At 42.0% G+C, this 22,675-nt stretch overlaps 1 protein-coding gene across 1 annotated transcript in view; it reads left to right on the top strand.

Moving 5' to 3' along the window:
• The window catches only part of atp8b1 (ATPase phospholipid transporting 8B1), a 28,333-nt gene that overhangs the window by 4,032 nt on the left and 1,626 nt on the right, over positions 1 to 22,675 (top strand). The window contains exons 2-29 of the mRNA XM_079365214.1: positions 8,057 to 8,241; positions 8,412 to 8,509; positions 10,621 to 10,734; positions 10,821 to 10,919; positions 11,152 to 11,213; positions 11,824 to 11,896; positions 12,442 to 12,512; positions 13,683 to 13,765; positions 14,085 to 14,243; positions 14,884 to 14,972; positions 15,052 to 15,242; positions 15,338 to 15,422; positions 15,648 to 15,771; positions 16,696 to 16,739; positions 17,108 to 17,264; positions 17,389 to 17,577; positions 17,839 to 17,951; positions 18,038 to 18,202; positions 18,739 to 18,850; positions 19,231 to 19,306; positions 19,393 to 19,525; positions 19,825 to 19,953; positions 20,054 to 20,210; positions 20,301 to 20,524; positions 20,990 to 21,073; positions 21,282 to 21,527; positions 21,831 to 21,969; positions 22,379 to 22,509. Coding sequence (XP_079221340.1) covers positions 8,076 to 8,241; positions 8,412 to 8,509; positions 10,621 to 10,734; positions 10,821 to 10,919; positions 11,152 to 11,213; positions 11,824 to 11,896; positions 12,442 to 12,512; positions 13,683 to 13,765; positions 14,085 to 14,243; positions 14,884 to 14,972; positions 15,052 to 15,242; positions 15,338 to 15,422; positions 15,648 to 15,771; positions 16,696 to 16,739; positions 17,108 to 17,264; positions 17,389 to 17,577; positions 17,839 to 17,951; positions 18,038 to 18,202; positions 18,739 to 18,850; positions 19,231 to 19,306; positions 19,393 to 19,525; positions 19,825 to 19,953; positions 20,054 to 20,210; positions 20,301 to 20,524; positions 20,990 to 21,073; positions 21,282 to 21,527; positions 21,831 to 21,969; positions 22,379 to 22,509 — 3,513 coding nt within the window. The 5' untranslated portion in view covers positions 8,057 to 8,075. The remainder of the gene's footprint in view (positions 1 to 8,056; positions 8,242 to 8,411; positions 8,510 to 10,620; positions 10,735 to 10,820; positions 10,920 to 11,151; positions 11,214 to 11,823; positions 11,897 to 12,441; positions 12,513 to 13,682; positions 13,766 to 14,084; positions 14,244 to 14,883; positions 14,973 to 15,051; positions 15,243 to 15,337; positions 15,423 to 15,647; positions 15,772 to 16,695; positions 16,740 to 17,107; positions 17,265 to 17,388; positions 17,578 to 17,838; positions 17,952 to 18,037; positions 18,203 to 18,738; positions 18,851 to 19,230; positions 19,307 to 19,392; positions 19,526 to 19,824; positions 19,954 to 20,053; positions 20,211 to 20,300; positions 20,525 to 20,989; positions 21,074 to 21,281; positions 21,528 to 21,830; positions 21,970 to 22,378; positions 22,510 to 22,675) is intronic.

Genomic DNA, 22,675 nt, shown 5'->3' with positions numbered 1-22,675 from the left:
ATTAAACTGCACTTACAGAGCCAACGCTCACACACTGCTTCTCTAAGTGGAACAATTAACACGATAATACAAAAGGAAATTATTGGATTGGTAAGCAGAAATTGAATTTATTCAATCTCAGGATCAGATATGCAGATTATTTTACCAGCAGCTTCAAAAAAAAGGTCTGATAGTTTACCCCCTTAAGAATTTTTGGACGGTCCCTTTGAGGCCTTGAGTTTAGCATTTTTGCTTTCGTCTTCTAATCTCTTGAGCTTTTCGTCTCTGTAAAAAGCACAGCTCTTTATTTCCCGATTCCTACTTTCATGTTCTGCATAAAAAATCCAGAATCTGTAGGGAGGCAAGACGTGACGTAAAGACAATGACTCAGAAGACGCAACAGAGCCCGCTTCACCACACTGTAAAGAGCCTTTAGATTTTTCTAGATTGACAGAAAAGAGGGGGGAACTGGTGCATACATTTCTCCTGATTGAATCTGGCTGCATTCATCAGCTTACCTGAGCTTGAATGTGGAAGAAAAACGAGGGCAAGCAGTTGATAAAATGAAGCTGTTTGAGCTTTTCAGTGTGAAAGCAACTGAGTTTGGATTTAAAGACGGTCATGATGCCACTGTTTTTAATTTTATTGTCAAAGCAGCTCAAAGGTTGTATCAGAAGTTCTTTGTAATACACCTCCCTCCTGCGGAGGTGGAGATCTAGGCTACTTGGGTGCACATAAATGTACCAATGTGGCCCTCCAGAGTATGATCTGTGTGGGAAACAATGATGTAAGTTCTGAATATTGATAATAAACTTTATTTATACAAAGTGCTTTACAGGATAAAACAACAGAGTCATAAGAGTTAATCATAGGAGAGAGTCACTATTAGTAAAAACAACACTAAAACATAAAACATGATCATAAAAACCCCGACTTTTATTGCATGGTAAAGTGAATCACCTGATAGTGACGTGTGGAGGTCAGTTGGTTTATGTTGCTCCACTTGTTGTTTGTCCAGCAGAGAACAGACTCCCGTTGTTCCTCACCTGTTGATTACAGAGATCAGCTCAGAGGGATTTCCCTCAGGTGCTGCAGAAACCCGACCCCGCTTATTGATGGCATCTTTTCTCGGCCGGCAGGTCGCTCAGTAACCAATACCGTCTCCTGCTGCGGCTCAGATCGCTGTCACATCAGGAACTCATCCAGAACCTCATAAACACGTTTCAGCTGTTGCTTCATTCATGTCTGTCAGTTATATAATTTCTGTTTAGGATGTTTGTTTTTTTGGCACATTTTTAAATATAATCTTAGAATGAACACTGGATACTTCACTCCTCTCAGATAAATGACCTTAACCTCTGCAATGAATGTCTTATAGTTAATATTGTGGTAAAGTATTTTTGTGATTATAACAAACTTTAGAACAACTGATTTTTTTTTTTTTTATCTTGATGACTTAGTGAATAATGATACACTTAAAGTAAAAGTAAACAAGTTGAAGAGATTAAAACACTGTTAAGATTTTAAATCCAGATCAAACCTCTTGAGTCAACACGGCAGGTGATTGAACACCCTGCTGTGACTGACCAATCGGAGACATTCAGCTCCAAGCTCTATTGGCAAAAGTTTCTGGACCTGCATAAAGCACATAACCCCCAGCAGGGTCTTTTCAAGAAGTAGTACATTTCTACCCTGGTAGATCTGGTGGAAACGGACGTAGTTCCTGAAAAAGACCATAGTTCTGGGGTCGAGTTCCTCCCGTCCTTCCTGAACTAATTTGGACAGATGTGTTTCTCCTCCCTTTGCCCTGATTATTGAGAAGATTTGAACATTTTGTTTCTTTTGAATGAATAATAAATAGTTGCTGTTATGCTTCAATTACTCTAACCTCTAAAAATATACAAAGAACCAAACTTTGTAAAAATAGCATTTTCAGCTGTTTTCTTTATTTCCTCCGCATGTTGTCTTATTAAAAATGAATCTTTTTCCTCGTTTTTCCCCCTCAGATGTTTTTCAAAGAGTTACTGTTTTCTGGTGAGAAACTGGCCCGGGGATCTCTGAGATATTTTGACATGTGTCTGCTTGTTTCTGTTCCTGTCTGTTGGGAGTCTTGAGGCGACGACCAAAAACGTATTTTAGAGGTGAAAAATGAATCGACTATCAATAATGAAAATGAGCTGTTTGGGGCTGGAAAGACTTTTCTGTGATGCTCCTTGCCAGGTGCTGAGTATTTGCAGCTTTCGAGTTCATGAACCTAAAAACAAGGGATTTTTTTTTTACATTCTGTGAATCATGCAATACACACACCTGTGTATATATACACAAACAGGATCCTATGGACACTATGCACTATAGGGGAGATGTCAGAGTTAGGGAGGCACTGCTGAGCTGATTTGGGGGGGGGATACCAGACAAATTTCTAGATTTCTGGTCTGCACTGGAACCCGAACCGGCAACCCTCCGGTTCCTATCTCAGGTCCCTACGGACTGAACGACTGCCGCCCGCTAAGAGAAAAAAGATAACCAGCAGCTGACAATCAATTGTGAAAGTATAATACTTTAGATTGCAATTCAATGGATCTGAAAGTTTTTATTTTTTCTTACTGAAATTCCTGTTGAAAGTAGTTCAGTTACAAACTGTCCTTGTATTTATTTTCATTGTTGAGATTGCAGGACATTGATGATTCATCGTTGATGTATTTGAGGTGCCTATAACAGTGATACAGTTGTTTGCAGTGTTGTATTGTTCATATACAGAGTGTATTAGGGACTCACACTAGGTTATGTGTACCGCGCCTATGCAAGCGTCACACCTAAAGTCCAGTTTATTTGACTAGTGAGTCCACCTGTCTTGTAAGCTGAGCGTGCTTCATGTCCTGTTTAACGATATGTACCTGAGGTAACTCAGGTTAGACCTGGAGCAGTGACAGTGCAGACCATTTTGTCTGAATTAGGAAGTTTCAGTCTTTGCATTTGTTTGAGACTTTTGCCTGTGATTTTTGACTTTCATAGTCTCGTAATGTGCTGCACGTTTTGTTTTATTTAAATATAAATCATTTCTGCCATGTGTCTTTGGGCACGACACTTAATCCTGAATTGCTCCCGCTGCTTCTTCCGCAGCATGTGAACGTGTGGACATAGCAGCGTCTGCTGTCAGCGTGTGAACGTGTAGCTGTGACAGGCGCTGCTAAAGCACTTTCAGTAGTCCGAAGACGAGACTTAAGTCCATTCACCATTTATCACTCTGAGAATATGAACAATAGAATAACATCTAAAGATCTTTTTGGAAAAAAAACTTTCCAAACATTCAAAGTGTCAGAGCCGACGGAGGAAATAAAAAGTGTAACAGATGCATTTACGCAAATCCAGGCGGGCTTTTCAGTGTTTTGGTTCCTGAACAGTTTAGTGTCTGAACCCTCCTCCACACCTGAGCGAGCGCTGAACCTCTCCGTCCTCTCAGGTTTCACTGCCGTCACTCAGGTATGTTCTCCTCTGTCCCACTCCGGCTACCCTTCCCCCTTCACTGCTCTTTTGTCGCCATAACAACGCCACGGGCCAGTCACCAAACTGGTTTCCAGAGAAGCCTCGAAGCCCTGCTGCCGTTATCTGATTGGTTTGTCTGAGAGTTTTCTCCTGTGGGGGAGTTGACTCTTTTTATTGAGACATCTTTTAGCTGTGTGAGGACATTGTTATTATGGTATTTTACAACTTTATTCACAGTGTCCCTGAATAGTAAAAACTTGATGTTTACTTCTTTTAACAGCTTTATCCTTTAAAGATACAAGATGTGGATTTTTAACACTAAAATATCTCAGCTTTCAAGCAGGGTTGGTGATTTCCTGACACAAATGAATAAGTTGTGTTCTGAAAAAGCAACAAAGAAAATCTGTCATCCGTCGCAGAACGTACGTGGAGGTTGGTCAAGAGCAACTCTTTGGTTATGATAAAGAGGCGACGCCACACTCGGCCATCTTCGCCATAGTTCTTTGCAATCTGCTTGATGTGTCAACGCCTTAACGGAGCATCAGTGCTGAACAGAGGTGATTCAAAGGTGTGCTAAGAGTGGTGGTTTTCTTCATAGTACATGCAGACAATGCATCACCAAAAGCTCTGATAGACAAATACAAACTAGAAAAAAAATGCAAAATATGTCATGGAAAATAAGCTGCCGAAATTTTGAATCCACCATGATTATAATCAGGAAGACGTTAATGTTGGATATCAAGCTGCCAAAAAGGAAGAGCTTTATCAAGGCTTTTCTTTGAAATCAGAACAGTTAGGAGTTGTTTTCTAATCATGACTTTCATGAGCTTTTTCTTTCTCTCGTTGGCTGTGTTATTACACGTCCACTATTTGACAGAAAGCGATGCACAGCTGAAATCCGATCATGCTGAATAGTTTTCAGACCAAGTGATGAAAGCCGTCCTTACACCCTTCAGTGGCAGTGTGTTGTTTTTTTTATCTCCGTTTCGCAATCAAGAGAACGTGAAAGATCTCCTCGTGATAACAGGTTTCTAAAAGAGCGTGAGCACCAATGCAGGTGTGACGCACTGTCGTCAAAGGTTGTGTACTCCTTTGGCGTGGCCCCTTGTTTCGCTTTATGTTGACGACTTTGAGCGAGCATTAATCTTCAGATGTGGGCGGCAGATGTCAAAGTGTTTTTTTGTTTGTTTTTTTTGGAGTCCAATTTGACTCAGACGGGTACGCAAACGTGTTACTGGACAACTTAGTTCGTCGTTTAATAGACAGTCTTTTCTTAAAAACAACTTTAATTTGCCTTCATTAGATAAGTCAGAGAGAGAGAGGGGGGGACGACCGACAGGGTCGAGGTTGGGTTTCAACCAATCATTATTTGTATAGAACCAATTCATAACAAGTGTTATCTCGATACACTTTACAAAAGAAATGACAGGATAATATCCTGGCGTTCCTGTTGTCCACACTTTGTTGCTGCCGAGGTCGGAGCAGGCCGTGTATGAACGAGGATGGTGGTTGTTATGGGGACGACAGTCCGATGATGGTGGCTGGGCGTCGGTTGGTGGTTGGGACGACACAGTCCGAGTTGTTCTATTATTTATGCTATATTATTCTTTATATTGTTACTTTCTGTTAAACCTGCTACATTTTTATTTTTATTTTTACTTTTATTGTATATGCTGCTGGAACCTAAATTTCCCGAGGGAGTCATCCCAAAAGGACCAATAAAGTTCAGTCTAAGTCTGGTCGCTGCAATGAGGACTGTGGCGCAACATAGCCGCTAAGCTATCCGGCGTCCCTGAAGAATAACTTCTGGTTCTAGCTTTCAAGAAGGATTCTTTTTTTTTTCTCATCCATAAATGTTCCAGTTTTTGTCACTGGCCATCTTGACTAGTTGCCTTTTGGAAAGAATCCACACAAAAAGCATCATGTTTGTAAACCAGAAACTGCTGTTTCATTTCTCTATCCACAGCCTCTATTGATTATAAATACCGGTTCTACCTCAGGGAGTTGCTGATTTACTGCTTCGGTAGATGTGGTATTCTTTTGTGCGTTTGTTGGTATGCTTATGTTATTTTAGTTGCGTTTGATTAGGCTAACCCTCAGTAATGCAAAGACACAAATAACACAGATAGTTCTTTGTAGAATTGACCAGCAGCAACCAAGTTCTGTATGGTGAATAACATAATAACTTTATTTACTGTCATAGAGGAGAGAGTCACAAAGTACTAAGCTGCTTTTTAAAGCCCACTAGAGTCAGAGCATTCCTGAGTGTTGGCACTACAACCTCAAAAGCCCAGTCTCCCTTGGTCTTCAGTCCTGGCTGATCAGAAGACCAAAGAGATCTGCTTGGAGTTTAAGGTCGTAAAAGTTCTTGTGCCGGTCGATGCAGGGCTTTAGAAATCTGCCAATTTAAAGAAAACAGAATATGTGAGCTTTTGGAGGACCTGGTTTATAGTGTGGCTGCAGCATGTTGTACTGATGGCAAAAAGTGAGTTAGAGTAATCCAAAGGAGAAGAAATGAAGGCGTGTATAACCATCTCCATTTGAGCTGTGGAGACAGTAAACGAAACGCTCTGTCCACTACATTACTCTCTTCAAAGCCACTAGACTCTACTGACACTCAAGGTCAAGGTCTGAATGGACGTTTCTTTACCGTCTGTAATGTTGTCAGACACGTACTAAGCAGCACTTTGGTCCGCCTTGGCTGTTATAAATGTCCTATATAAATAAAGTCGACTTGACTCAGACTAACTTTGAGTCTGTCAGTTGTAAAAACAAACATTTCTGTCCTTGTCTCTGTATGTGCTCCCCCCTCCTCTCTCTCATTCATGTGCAGACTTGTGCGACAGTGCAGAGCTCCTTCAGTCAAACCACAGTTCTTTTTCAAATGAAGACAGATCACTTCCTTTAGTTTTCACAGTCATGGTCTCGTTGGACTTTTCCCCCTGGCTGTATACTAGCAGCTTAGAGCAAGTGCATGAACATATTTCTAAAGTCAGGGAGCCGCCCATAAGAAAAACACAAACTATATTTAGAGGTGAAAAGTATTTGCAATGAATGTAACGCTACCGCCTCTCTTTGAGTCCGGCCGGCGGTCTTCCTGTCCGTCTTGTTCAGCACTCTTAGATTTTGTTTTGTTCTTGTAAACGGGACTAATGAACCTTAGCAGTGCTAACCGACTCCTCTGCATCATTAAACTTTAAGAGATAGGAAGTAGGAAGGTGCCAACCTAATATTGGCTCCTGCTAATCCAGAGCTGTCTGGGGGAAGCTGCAGTGATTTCCAGTGGAACAGAGGATTTGATGTTGTGTATGTCAGGAATGAAACCGACTTGAAATGATCATCGGACAGTCGATTTTTATTAAACGGTAACATTTCTCAAACCAGGCCGACATTCCTGTGTCTTCAAGTTCATGTTACAGTTGCTCATATAAAGGATCAGACTGACAGTATAGCTGACAGGACTTTTGGACCCCTTTGATTGGGTTGTTTTGGTAACAGAAATATGGGAAATATAACAACATTGGGTTCTTCAGTGAAAGATATAATTGATTTATGGCATAAAGCACTTGTACGTCGTAAAGCACGGGAACAATCAATTATAAATAGATAAACTTCTGTGTGTGTTATGGCAGTAAAAAAAACGTGTGACCTACTTAATTGTTATTAAATACTTTGGCGCCGTGGAACCTGCTATCACAATACAACAATCATAAAACATGTAAAGAATCATTGGTGAGTGGTTCATCCGGCTTTTCATGATTGGACACCTGATGAAAGGCTTGCATGGCGACGAGGCCTCTGCATCAACATACTTCTGCATATTTAAAAAACCAGACCCCAGGTTGAGTTCCCAGTCCGACACGTCAGGTGTCACATTTCTTCTAAAAATAGGCGATAATTGGTTTAAAAAAAAAAAAAAGCTCATGTTGATCGTCTGATTGTACTGAATCCTGAGGACAGGGTGCGGTCACATTCCTGCATAACTCTCTTTCAACATGACACTCAAACACGGAAAGACACACTGCAACGTCATCGTCACACATGCACCGTTTATGGGATTTCTGGAGATTAGTCAGAAACTGGCCGGTCAAATCAGATAATCAACTTTTGAACACTATTCCCTAATCCTGTCAGGTTTCTGTACTGGTGACGAGGAGAATCTTTATGGCACCACATGTTTAACCTATTTACAAGTTTAAGTAACCCATCAGTGTGTGCAGAATAACCGGACTTTAAACTCTAATTTATAAACAGCTAGAAATGATCGTCTTCCATTATTCACCTGATCAGTTTTCTTTTATGTGCTCCTACCTGATGGACATCTAGTTTTCTTTAAAGGTCAGAGACATGTTGTGTTCATTTCAAACCTGTTAGACTTGATGCCAGTGTGCTTGCTGGTAGCCTTCTATATTTATCTTTCCACTGGCAATCAACTTGACTTCAGTTTTCCACCCATCAGAGTCTGAGGCTGGTTTTATTTTATGGTCAGGGTCCAACCTCCAACCCATCTGTTTATTCATTTGATCAAATAAAAATTGAATTTACTCATCAACTCAAATTTTTTTTTTTTTTTTTTTTTTTTTTTTTCTTCCAGAGATACGTAAGGTGCTAAGATGAGTAGGCGGCGAGTAAGCTCCCGTGGGTCCCTGGAGCCTGACGATGAGGTCATGCCGTACAGCGACGATGAGACGGATGACGAGCTGGACGCGAGCTCCGAAGAGGAGGAACCAGATGAGCCGCCAGGAGCCCCACAACCCCAGGTGGAAGTAAGACCCAGCGGTGAGTCACTGACGGTGTTCGAGTAAACCTTTTTAACGCATCCAACACAAAGAGAGGTCCAGGTCCTGCTAGCGTGGCTCAAGGTTGCACCAGATGCTCTGCCTGATTGATTATTGTCAATGTTTTACATCTTGTATGTGAAGTGTTTGAAATGCCGTTTTCTTTATCAGAGTTGGGCTGGAAGGTGAAAGCCAACGACCGACCTTACCACCACCTGCCGGAGTTTCAGAAAAAAGTCTTCCTGTGCTTCAAGAAGAGCAGATACTCTGTAAGTTAACTGTTGACATAAAGCTGCAGATTTAAAGAGCACCTCATATTCTGTTCCTGTAACTAATCCTGAGCAGAGCTGAGCGTGGCGGACACACCTTAGACAAATAGTGAAAAAGTGTGTCGTCTGTTTCGAACGAGCCAGTGTTCAAACCCTTCAACAACCACAACTGGACGGGGCTGTCGCCATCGCTCCTGCCAGGCCTTCTGGCTCTGCAACCAGGATGTAAACAAACTGAGATCATCCCAGAGGAGCAGGACTGAGGGTGTTTAGAAAATTTAGATAAAAATGTATGCAAGCTGTGTCATGTTAGACTGGCATATCTACCTTTATTTGGCACGGCCATGTGGATTCCTCGCGTTCCTACCAGCGTCACCTCTCTGTTTCTGCTGAGTCATTCCTGCTTCTGATAGAGCTCCCTGAACCTCTGACGGGACGTTTTTACCAGTCTAATGAGATCTTTTCCCTGTGACAGCACTTTCATGTTTTACACCATGTGCTTTACATGAGATGTAAATATCAGATAAGAGAAAGCTAAAGCATGTAAATGAACGTTTGATGTTACACGTTTCATCGTAAAGCTTTCATACTTACTTTAGATGTCGGCTTTGATTGGTTTCTGAACATTTTGAGACTATTTCTCTCTTTTCTATTCTTGCATTAGCCTAGCATATAAATGAAACTTATAGATCATGAAGTTCTTCTGTGTTTTTGAGTTCTAGCTCATAGCTGGAACGCTCAGACTCGCTGGCGTGACTTTGTTTTTTTTAGCAGCTGGTGAACAGGAGTGTTTCTGGAGAGAAGGCTTTGTGTCGTCAGTCTTTGTGGAGGCTGAAACCTGATCAACTGAGCCGACCTGTATCTCACTAATAGTCACATTAGACACATCAGCGAGACTCTGTGGGACTGAAACCAGAACATTTTAAAAACAACTGAAGAGTCTTCGAACTAACAGGCCTCTCAGAGAGAGCAGGAAAAGGTAAGGGATGTTTTTTAGCCATCCCTGCCGCCGAATCAGTCTTTATCTGATCAGATGGTTATCTGTAATGAAATGCTGCTCTGTCTCATTACTGACAGACATACAAACTGGGTCAGTGTCTGCATGGTTAACTAGGACTCAGACTCGATTTGAAAACCCCCTTGTGTAAACTGGTTCTCAGTTTTCAGGGGAGAAACTCAAATAAACAAGTCAAGCAACACCGATACCATCCTATTAGTTCAGTTTCAATAAAGGGAAATGTTGAAACAACCTCAAAATATATATTGTATACAATAGTTTAAAGTTGATTTGAACAATTTTGCTGTGGACGGAGATCAGAGGGTTGACCTCAGCTGAAATACAGCACCCTTTCACTCCTGACACCCACGATAACAGATAACCGCCCCCCTCTGAGGCTAGTGTGGCTTAAGTTGGTTATGATATCTTCATCTATTATTTAATGAAAACGACCAACAAGGATTGAGTTAAGTTTTCACTTTCAGAGAATCATGCCGATATGAAAAAATAGACTGTTAAAACTGACCTTGGTCCATTTAAAATCATGTGCCTGTCTTTACGCCGTGCACAAGAATGAGGAAATGCAACAGATGGTACCGTTAGCAAGAAGCAGACTGGACTATCAAACGTTTTGCACAACTTGCTCACGTCACAACGTTATAACTCGTGTTGTAATCGATCAAATTAAATTGTACCAAATCGAGATTGCAATGAATTTTCTCTATATTTTAATGAACCATCCCTGAATAGAATCGTAGCTGTTGATAATTGTCTTGTAAAAGGGAGACGCACACACACAATCCTGTGTTCTGCTGTCCTCTCTTTTTAACACATGGATAACAATCAGAGGGCAGATCTCCTGCTCGTCCTGCACCGTGACCAAACATATTAAATCTAGCGTTTGAGAAAAAGTCTCGACTTGGACAACCTCCTGCTGACTGCTTCACTTGACACTGTTAAACATTATCCAGCATTGAAATGAAAACAAAAATCGATCTTAAATGGACAATCCAGGTGGAAGATGTTTTTAGCATAAATGGCGGAGAAATCATGTAACTGTGTAGAGTTGAGTTGCACATTTTCTGATGGCCGTCTGCTTTGTGTTTGTCTTCAGGGAAACGCCATCAAGACGTACAAGTACAACGTCCTCACCTTCATCCCCCTGAACCTGTACGAGCAGTTCAAGAGAGTTGCCAACCTTTACTTTCTGGCGCTATTAATCTTACAGGTATGCTAAAAAAAAGACAGGAAGAAGTGTTTTAAAATGAACTTTAAATCAAAAACTGACTTAAATTGTGTTTTTTTGTTTGTTAGGTTATTCCAGATATTAGCACTCTGCCCTGGTACACCACTCTGATTCCTCTGGTCGTGGTGCTCGGAGTCACTGCCATCAAAGATCTGGTGGACGATCTGGTAAGAGATGCTCACAAACAAGATCAGGTTTTGATTTTGTCTTCAGGGAATCATTCATCAGTAGGACCCTGCTACGTTAATGTGAATGTGTTTTTGTTTTTAAGGAGGATATAGATGATGATGTTTGAGACGTTTTCTTTAAAGTAGTTTGAAGACAGGAAAGTGAAGCCATTGGACACGGTCTTTAAAAAAAAATATGTGAAGTTGTATTCTGAGTTTTATTTTCTTCCAGGCGCGGCACCGGATGGATAAAGAAATCAACAACAGGAAGTGTGAGGTCCTTTTAGATGGAAGGTCAGAAGTCACTTTGCTATTAGCTTTGATTTGTTAAAGAGAAATCAAGAACATTCTCAGTAAATGTCTTTGAGTCCTGACTGTCAACAATGAGTGAGAAGCTCGAGTCCCGCTGGATCTACTGTTGTCAGAGCTGTGTTTACACGTGTGTATAAAGCAGATTTAGTCAATTCGGCAATTCCAGTTGAGCCAAGGTCAATTTAGCCAGCGGCTTCTGTCTTTGTGTGAACGTGTAGAGGCGCTGGAGGAGAGCGGCGGTGTCGTCAAACCGTTTGTTTTGGTTTAATGCTGTTCTGCAAGGGCGACATCTACTGGATCAAAAAGTCGCACATTCTTCCTTGAATTGCCCCCCGGGGATAAATAAAGTTTTTTGAATTGAATTTTTAAATAATACTTTTAAAGTTGAAAATCCTTTCCAGACAGCTAGCTGGGTTTTTTCCCCCAACTTATCTACTAAAAGATAGAAACATATTTTAAACCCTCCACTGCAAAACGAAATGTATAATGTCCTTTAACTCTTTGTGTGTCGTATGTGAGGCGTATTACTCTACAACTTTAACATCTTTGCATATCATAAAAATAACTGTGGTTGAATTCTCTTTTGCTTCAGGTTTCAAGAATCAAAGTGGAGGGACGTCGAGGTTGGAGATGTGGTCCATCTAAGGAAGAATGACTTCATCCCGGTATGTCATTCAACCTGACTGACTGCTGCACACGAGGTCAAACGGCTTCTGTAGTGCAGCATATCAAGCTAGCTGTAACATTGGTCGACCATCACTGCACATTCGCTTTCAGTTTCATGTTGAGTAAACTTACTGTGTAAAAGTAGCTCAAATTGAGCACTGAGGACCTCACAAAGTCAATTAATGGGTTTGAGAAAAATGAACACCTCTGAACTGACGTGATGAAATCCAAGGCTTTTACAGGTCGAGTTACAAACTATTAACTTGAACTTTAATGAGCAGTTTTTATGCTTCAAATACTCTAATAAGCCCAGACAGCAAGTCATTGAAAACACAGGACTTACTTGTTTTTGATTGAGACCATTAAAACAATTTGCTGTAAAACATTTCATAGTGATTGAAGTGTTTTTGAAATGGGTAGCTGTTACAGCTCCTCGACGCCAAACCTAAAACTAAGACAGAAATGCACCAGAATCCGATGTTTTTTCAGCTGTGCGGGTTGAATATCACATTTTTTCTGATGCTAATGTTTTCATGTTGTTCAGGCGGACATCCTGCTGTTATCCAGCTCTGACCCAAACAGCTTGTGCTACGTAGAAACAGCCGAACTCGACGGGTAAGACTTCCCTCTCTGGTCTCTCTAAACCACCAAGAGAAGAACTTTATTCTTTTAGTTGAATGAAAACTCACAAAAAGCCGAACACAGAGTTAAGTTGGGTCATGCACGTCTCCTTTTACAAGATGATTTGATCCATGAATCTTCTGGAGACCTCTGCTCAGTACAACACGTCGCCTGCAGTTGTCTTTCTGATAGCTGAATCCCTGCGTTTGCAAACGGACCTCCCGCTCTTTCAAGCATTAAAAGGAGGAAGCCCAGAGCAGACTACAATACAGTGCATTATCTTGACCCTGTTACACTTCTGTTTCCTGATAGGATACAAAAGATTCTTCACATAGTTCGTAGTTGATTTGCTCCGATAAGTTTTTGTTTGCTCCGTGGTTTCTTACGAGGTCAGTCAACATCTTACTCATCGATCAGCAGAGAGTAAATATGTAAAGAGCTTCTGGCCTCTGCAGCGGAGTTTGCCCACGTGGCGTGTTGTACAACGATAAACGCCTTTAAATCAAACAGATCAGGAAGAATAATGAACATATTTACTTTGTTGCAGCTAAACTGAAACAATACCACGTGTGCTCTTCTCATTGAAGTCTGATCTATACGTTTTTAATTAAATGATCTTCTTTTACTGTCTAGTGCAGTTTCAACAGATGGCTGTTTCATCCTGTTCATTATGATTACAAATAAAGAGTGATTGATTTTTCTCGGGGTTGAGTTGACTCAGTAATCCATAAAGCGTTTAAATCTTACTTTTGAAATCATCATTTTCCAAAAGGTTTTTTTTAAGTCCAGATTCTGTGAACTTGAATTTTTGCGAACATGACTCTGGACTGACTGTGTGGCTGCTTTTGAGTCAGATAGAGCCACAGCACTCTGAGATGTCTCCATAATGGAGGCAGAGATTGATTATACTTCATGTCCACATTGTGTACGTCTGCTTGTGTTAGATAATGAGCATCTGTACCGTGCTGAATCACACTTCTTCCAAGAAGCAGGAAAGGAGTTCTCACATTCACTTATTGTTAATTCACATAAACGAACTTGACTCTGTGGGTGAAACATGTTCGGGCGTCTCACAGGATGCTCATCTGAGTGCGCCCCTTATTTAGCTTCCTTTTGGGGTTTGTATCTCTGTGCTGTGAGTTTGTTCTCGTCTTTCCTCTGCAGAGAGACGAACCTGAAGTTTAAGATGGGACTGCGAGTGACTGATGAGAGGCTGCAGCATGAACGAGAGCTGGCTGACTTTAACGGTGAGAATAGTTCAAACCTACGCGATACGTTCGTTTAGCCACTTGAACTCACTTTTTACCACTCGGGCACAAATTCACATAAAAACAAGAAGAGATTCTGTTTTAGGATATGAACATTTTGTAAAGTGGTTTTGATTTATACCAAAACAATTTAGAGAATTTCCGATTCAGGACTTTAAAGCTTGCTGGACAGGATTAGCTTTAAAGACAAAAATCAAATGTGCACACAACATACAAAAAAGCACACAGAGCAGAAACGGTTTCCCTTTTTAGTGTAAATGATTAATAGTTCTGATGATCACTTTCTCGTCTCCTGAAGCTCTGATCGAGTGCGAGGAGCCGAACAATCGCCTGGACAAGTTTGTGGGGACGATGCTGTGGCAGAACGAGCGTTACCCTCTGGACCTCGACAACATGCTGCTCCGAGGCTGCAAGATCAGGAACACGGAGCATTGTCACGGACTCGTCATCTTCGCAGGTGTGCACTCTGAACAACACGGGCGCGCGCCGCACAGCGTATCACGAGAGGAAAGATGGATTTTTATACCGACCGGTGTCAAATGTATCTTCCTGGTTTGTAATGCACGGCTGTAATATTCAGTGTTAGAGATCATGTTTTGGGCTTTGATGCTCTTAGAGTGGATAGTAACGAGGATGAGATGGGGAGAGGGGAATGACAGGCAGAGAGACGGAGTGGAACTGGGGTAGCCTACTTTTTGAATAAAGCCTCCGTACATGGGGTCGTTGACGTAACTGCTCGGCTCTTTGACGTCCACTTGACACCCATCTTCAGACTCTTTATCAGGTGACATCCCCATAATTTAAATAAAGCAACAAAAAAATGCCCCAAATTCTCCAGTTTGAGCTTCACCAGTGACGGAATGTACATTATTATTATTATTATCTTTTAAAATCAATGTTTCTGGAATATATGGTGCTTCAGAATAATACATGTGAAGACTTCTGACTTTGTCAGCTAAATAAAAGTGAAAGTCGCCTTCCTCATCAACCCTCATTCCTTACAAGTGTCAGATTCAGTTTGATTGTGTCTGATTTTAAAAAAAAAAAAAAAAAAAAAAAAAAAAAAAAAAAAAAAAGTCAATACATTTTTTTTGCAGGAGCTGACACCAAAATCATGAGGAACAGTGGAAAGACGAGGTTCAAGAGGACCAAGATCGACGAGCTGATGAACTACATGGTTTACACAGTAAGTCCTGACAGAATCCATCCCGGTCTTATTTCTTCCTTGTCTCCTGTGTAACCGTGTTCCTGTCCCTTCTCCGTAGATCTTCGTGCTGCTGATTCTGGTGGCGGCTGGCCTCGCCATCGGTCACACCTTCTGGTACGAGGAGATCGGCTCGCAGGCCTGGTATCTGTTTGACGGGAAAAACCACAACTCGTCCTATAGAGGCTTCCTCGCCTTCTGGGGATACATCATCGTCCTCAACACCATGGTGCCCATTTCCCTTTATGTCAGGTCAGTAAGGTCGAACCCGATACCTTTATGGGAGGAAGTTGGGACGTCGTCTTTGGAGGCTCTTCTGTCTTAACCTCTGTGTGTTTTGTTCTCAGTGTGGAGGTGATCCGCCTGGGTCAGAGTAAATTCATCAACTGGGACCTGCAGATGTACTACGCAGCGAAAGACACACCAGCTAAGGTACGTCACTGCTCCCATCCTCTGTCCCAGCTTCATCATTTAAATCCTAATAACACACATTAAATCCAATATATCAAAGATTTTAACCTTCTAATTAAAAGGCATAAAATATTTAATCTCTCTGTCATCTCGTAGTAAGAAAGAAGGACTTGTTCCTAAAGATTAGCAGTCATACTTCTCCCTGAGCGTCCTTCAGCACCCTTTCATAAAGTCTCCTCTGTGCAGGCTCGAACCACCACCCTGAACGAGCAGCTCGGGCAGATCGAGTACATCTTCTCCGACAAGACGGGAACTCTGACGCAGAACATCATGCAGTTCAAGAAGTGCACTATTGCTGGACGCACGTACGGTACGGATCTTCTGTGTTTCATCGTTACATGTGAAACAGACTTTTTTTTAATTCCACAGATGACCCTGCACCAAGAGAGAGGTTTTTTACTTTTAAACAATGAGGAAGAAAACTAGAGACGGTGAAACGTGAAGGTCAGAATAAAAAGAGAAATTAAGATGGCGCCACCTGCTGTCTGTTTTCCTCCATTACTCTCCACACCTAACCAAAGGGTTAAAGTTGTATCTTTATTCCAGACCTGCTGGAAGCTTTCGACAGCGTGGGTTGATATTATTCAAAGCGGAACAAAGTCTAAAAATCAAACTATTTTCTACCGAGTTGAGAACTGAAAACAGAAACAAACCTACCTGACATGTTAGTTTGTGCAAAAGTAAAAAAAAAAAATACACCTTGAAATATAGAAGGAAAAAAGTAAAGGCATGTCAACAGTTACTGAGGAAATGAGACAAAAAAATAAACTTTAAAAAATGCAGAAATTGAAAGAGTTAATTAATACATAACACAATACAAAAGGATCAATTATTTATATATGTATATATATATATATATGTATGTATATATATATATTATACATTTCTTTATTTATAAAAGTACATTTATCTTTCATTGAAGCATTACATTATTTTTGAATATCTCATGTATTTTTTTACTTCCTGATTCTTTTCCATATTGCTCTTCAGGTCAAGCTGTCAATCATCGGTTTTGCGAGGAAACATTTTCCCTTTTTTATTTTTTCACTTCTTAACAGATAAAATCTTTTTACGTCACTTTTAAAGTTAATTCTTAATTTATAAACGACAAATAAACATTTTGTCCAGAGCTCGGCTTTATGTGCAGTAGTAGAGTAATATATATTTGTGTAAATAGACTTGTAGCTTGTTCCCATTTTTTTCCTATTCTAAGATTTCTGACATTTCTTTGTAGGTGATCCGACCACCGCTGAAGGCGTCACGCTGGACAGAGGAAGGGTAACGTATAACATAAAATCACTTTCACTTTGGAGCAGATATAAGAAGTGGACGTACTCAGGACAGTAGAAGAGTCAACAGGAAAATGAGACTCTGAGTGAGGTCACACACTGAAGGCAGAGGCCGCTATCTCAGTAATAACTGATCCCCATTCATACACACTCGTGTGGCGCTGATCGACCCTCTCACCTTGGAGGAATACAAATGTCTAAATATGATACACGCCGTAAAAAAGGGGAACATCCTACAAGATCAACTACGTCCACTTCTTATAAACAGTCTGTGTCACTAATGACAAATAAAAAAGAAAAAAAAAGGAATAATTCATTTATTTTGAGAAAACTGTTTCTCCTGCTTTTTGCCTTTAGCCCGTGGACTGGGGCTGGAACCGGCACGCTGACAAAAAGTTTGACTTTATGGATCACTCGCTGGTTTCCTGCGTGCGATCCATGAAGGATAAAGACGCCTCGGAGTTCTTCAAACTGCTCTCCCTCTGCCACACCGTCATGGTGGACAACAAAGACGGTAATCTCTAAAGCCTGCTGTTTGTGAACCTTAAGGGGACTCTGACCTGCTTTAAGAGGCATTTCCTGTCATGAAGACTACTGCACAAACCCCCCTGTAAATATGGCTCCTCCCCGTCTCTCAGGTGAGCTGATGTACCAGGCGGCGTCTCCTGACGAGGGCGCTCTGGTGACGGCGGCGAGGAACTTCGGCTACGTGTTTCTTTCTCGAACGCAGGACACCATCACCATCCACGAGATGGACCGGGAGATGACCTACGAAATGTTGGCGCTGCTCGACTTCAACTCGGACCGCAAGCGCATGTCCATCATATGTACGAGTGCACACACACACACACACGCACACGCACACACAAAAGTTGTACATGTACATGCTAGCATTGTGTGGATAGATGTAGATGTAGCCTCTTGATTTTAAAAAGTCATGCCATTATTGAAGAGTGTTAAATGTGCAGTCTTTCTGATGGCCACCAGGGGGCAACGAAAGAACACACTAGAAGAGACTCACAATGCCTTGTAAACACAATTCTTGATTCAAACATTCATAGTGGATGCTTTGACTCTCTCTGTTTCAGTGAAGTTTCCTGATGGTCGTATCCGTCTGTACTGTAAAGGAGCCGACACGGTCATCTACGAGCGACTCTCCCCCGACTCCAGACACAAGGAGACCACACAGACAGCTCTGGATGTGAGTTCTTCGTACCTGTAAAAAGAAATGTTTGCATGCATGTTTCTTCCACTGGAAAGGATCACGGTCTTTGTTTTGTGCTTCAGATCTTTGCCAACGCGACATTGAGGACGCTGTGCTTGTGTTACAAAGACATCAGCGCAGCGGAGTACGAAGCCTGGTCACGAAGACACAAAGAGGCTCAGGTCGCAATGTCTGACAGAGACGCTGCTCTGGACCGCGTGTACGAGCAGATCGAGAGCAACCTGATGGTGAGTGCAGCCCAAACTTAGTGTGACAAATAAACAAACAAAAATTTGGATCCAGTTTTGCCCTAAAACTGAAAAACAAAATTGACAATTTGTTGAATTTATTTATTTATTTATTGCTAATAGTCTGATTTTTTTTTTTTGGATTTTTTTTAATTTATTTTATTTTTTCCCTAAATTTTCTGTGAAAAAGCGAGCAGAGCTTTATAATAAATCAATGAAAGATAAACATGGGAAGGAGAACTTGACCAGGATATTGACTGGTTTTACTGTGGCCAGTTGCACTGAACTGTGTCCTTAAAAATGGTTAATTGCAAACCCTTTCTCTTCCCTCTTCAAGCTGTTCTCCCTGATTTCAAAGTGCTAGCTAGCCCATAAATCCTGTCTGTTCATGTAGCAGTATTATCGTAATGTGCACGATTGTTAAAACTCTTAAAATCATCATTGATATTCTTTACGTAGCTTATTAGTGAAACATCTGTAAAAGCTGGAGTCATTTAGCCTTAGCGACATCTAAGAGACTGTATCCCTCCTCCCAGCTGATCGGGGCGACCGCCATCGAGGACAAACTGCAGGAGGGAGTGCCAGAGACCATCGCCACACTGGCCAAGGCTGACATCAAGATCTGGGTCCTGACTGGAGATAAGAAAGGTACCATCACTTCAGACCAAGCACAGACCTCCAGTGTTAAGGCAATTCCTAGAGTGTCCGAAAAGGCTAACGGGCTAACACACCGCTTTTAAAAATGACGACAGCAAAGGGCCCGCCATCATGGCGCCTGTCGTAGTCAGGCTTCAAGAGTCCCTTTCAGTATCCAATCATCATGTAACAACATAAATACATATTTATATCCAACTCAAGCTCTTTAAAATACCAGATCATTCTTGGTTGACATCTTTAAAATAATGCTGCTGTGAAAGGTTAGGAGTTGCTTCCTCCTCGATCTGTTACTGATCTCCCAAAGTCATGATTTCATGCGTTCAGACGTTCCCCTTTTACCTTTATCTTTAATATGTTTGATCTTTTCCCAGAAACGGCCGAGAACATCGGATATTCTTGCTGCCTTTTGACAGACGACATGCAGATCCACTACGGAGAAGATGTTAAGTGAGTTGATTTTTTAAATGTCTCATTCAGCCGACTGGTTGAGCACGCTCCTCTCTGACTGTCTCTGCTGTGTCTCTGTGTCCAAGTGAGAAGCTGAGGACGCGTCAGACCAGCAGGAGAAACGAACCTCAAGCACTCCGCGGCAGGAAGAAGAGACCCAAAGAGCCGTTCTTCAACATGCCTGGCAAAAACGCTCTCATCATCACCGGAGGATGGCTGGTGAGTTCCACTCAGGGCGTTTCTGTTTCTTAACCTGGACTCTATTTTAATTATTCTAATTTACTTTAAAGCCATTTTCACACGTGCAGTCCTGAAAATGTCTTTAAGGGGGGGACGTAAAAATAACAACGATGCTGTATGTATAGCTTTAAGGCATCACAGTCAACTAAAGAGTGGGGTACAACAGAAAACATGATGTTAAATTACGGGCACAGATATCGTAGAAGTCGGATTTCTACTTTTCTGACCAGCCAACATGTTGGATTGTGCTCATTTTTTTTCCTTTATCTTCATCTCAGAACGAGATTCTGTATGAAAAGAAGAAGAAACGCCGTCGCCTTCGTCTTCGCCGCCTAGGAAGGCGACCACCCCCCGCCATCCCTCAGGACGGACAGCCGATGGACGACTTGGAGAAGGAGATGAGACAGGTAAGACTAAACATGAGGCATCTGATAAAGTTGAGTTTTCATTGCGTCATGACGATCTGCAGAAGGGGGGTGCATGATAACGACCACGCTGTGTCCGCAGATCGACTTCGTGGACATGGCCTGCGAGTGTGAGGCGGTCATCTGCTGTCGCGTCACGCCCAAACAGAAAGCTAACGTGGTGAGTTTGGTGAAGAAGTACAAGAAGGCTGTGACGCTCTCCATCGGCGACGGAGCCAACGACGTCAACATGATCAAGAGTAAGGACACAAAGAAACTCGATTTAAAAAAAAATAATCATTTTGCATCGAACGAGTAAATCTAAACTTCCCTGTCCTCTTTCCTTCCAGCTGCAGACATCGGGGTGGGGATAAGCGGTCAGGAGGGGATGCAGGCCGTCATGTCCAGCGACTACGCCTTTGCCCAGTTCCGTTACCTGGAGCGCCTCCTGCTGGTGCACGGACGCTGGTCCTACATTCGAATGTGCAAGTTTCTACGTTTCTTCTTCTTCAAGAACTTCGCCTTCACACTCGTCCACTTCTGGTACTCCTTCTTCAGCGGATACTCCTCACAGGTCAGCAACACCGCCGCCTTAGGCCAATAATTCAGTCACATGTAATGTAAGGCCTAATAAAGCCCTGATACTAACATCCCAATTTGATTATCATAGTATACCAAAAAGGAGTTTACATCAGTCGAGTGTTGGTTTGTATTTTAACAGACAAGTCTGAGAAATGTGTATTTGTTATTATACAAAAAGCACAACAACAGGATCAACATCAAGACGAGTGACAGAAATACAACACAAGTCTTTGTATGTTGATAGTCTTGATCATGCACAGAGAGAGACAAACACGTTGGTCTCTAGCTCTACAAAAACAGAGACTCTGTGGTTAAAAACAAAGTGCTGAAGTTTTGTCCAGTGCTTCTCATGCTCAGGACCTTTACATATCATTATCCTCCTCGTCTAAACCCCTGATTTAAAATGTCTTTCTTCTCATGGAGCTGCTGACACACTGAATGTTTTCCCTTCCTGCAGGTCGCCTATGAAGACTGGTTCATCACCCTCTACAATCTCTGTTACAGCAGCTTACCGGTTCTCCTCGTCGGACTTCTGGACCAGGTAGGAAGCAGACGTAGTAGGGATGTAACAGGAAGACACTGGTTTGAAATGCAGAGATTCCCATTTTTGGGAAAAAAAAAAAAAACATGTTGACTTTGGGCAATGGTTGCTTCGGACTTGGGTTGGGAGCCGCACGGTCACCGGTCCGAGTCCGGGCTCTGAACCAGCAACCTCTCAAGGCTCAGAGTCCCTCTCTTCTCTCCTGCAGGATGTCAACGATAAACTCAGTCTGAAATTCCCAAAGCTCTACCTTCCAGGCCAGCAAGGGTCGTTGTTCAACTACAAGAATTTCTTCATCAGTTTGTTCCACGGCATCTTCGTCTCGCTAATCATCTTCTTCATCCCGTATGGAGCCTTCCTGCAGACCATGGGGCAGGACGGAGAAGCCCCCTCCGACTACCAGTCCTTTGCTGTCGTCACCGCCTCCACGCTCGTTTTCACCGTCAACCTGCAGGTCAGTCGCACGCTGGCCTCCGCAAAAGTGACGGCAAACACTGAGGGCGTTTGATCTTTTTCCCAGTGCATGAAGGAATTACTGAATAAAAGAGGAATATTATTGAATGCTCTCAACTTGTTTTTAAGTCTTGAATATGAAAATGAGAACATGTGATACTTTAATCTCGATTTAAGATCATCTCCACCCTTCAGATGCTCCACAGGTAGCATAAGACGGCATGTTTTTAAAGGTCTATAATGTATGAAATGTTCTTTTGTTGTGTGACTAAGCTGCTGACTTTCGTCCTCTTTGTTTGTTCAGATCTCTCTGGACACCTCCTACTGGACCTTCGTTAACTGCTTTGCAGTTTTGGGCAGCATAGCCATCTACTTTGGCATCATGTTTGACATCCACAGTGCCGGGATTCACGTCATCTTCCCGTCATCGTTCACCTTCACGGGTCAGTCATCACACGTTCACCACAGTGCTGCAGGGAGAAACAAAAGAGTACAATTATCTCTGTGAATTCAACATTTCGAGGTTTAGTCCTTTTGTGCAAGGTTCTACCTTTTGAACAAAATCACCATTTTTTTGGTAAGCGTTAAAACTCTCAACACCAACCTAGAAGTGCACAATTCTAGTTTCCAGTAAAACGCAGACAGTCGTTTGTTTGATTTCTGCAGCGATACTGTTCACCACGTTTGACCATTTTGACTTCTCAGTCCTTCAAAAAGCAAAACATGACAGAATTTAAGCATGACCTCAGAGGCAAACTGTGCCGTATGAAACTTGATGAATTAACTGCAGAGTAAAATACAGACTCCGCCCTCTCTCTGACTCTCTAAATGTTATTATTTTTTTTTTTATAGGTGCAGCGTCGAACGCTCTGCGCCAGCCCTACCTATGGTTAACCATCATCCTGTCAGTGGGCATCAGCCTGCTGCCCGTCATCTGCATTCAGTTCCTCCATAAAACCATCTGGCCGTCCGTAGGAGACAAGGTGAGACCTGGGAGAGACGAGCGAACAAACTGACCCTTAGGCTGCAGAAATCTCACCGACATCAATTAAAAAGTCAAATTAAAACTTGTGATATTCGGAGGTTACTGTAGAAGTAACACTTACTGAAGAACAAAATATCTATAAAACAAGGCTGTGTGGAGGAAGA

The sequence above is a fragment of the Symphodus melops genome (assembly GCF_947650265.1).
Source record: "Symphodus melops genome assembly, chromosome: 16".
NCBI classification, from domain to species: Eukaryota; Metazoa; Chordata; class Actinopteri; order Labriformes; family Labridae; genus Symphodus; species Symphodus melops.
Note: the sequence above shows the minus strand (reverse complement) of the source record. Positions and strands in the feature narration are given on the sequence as shown.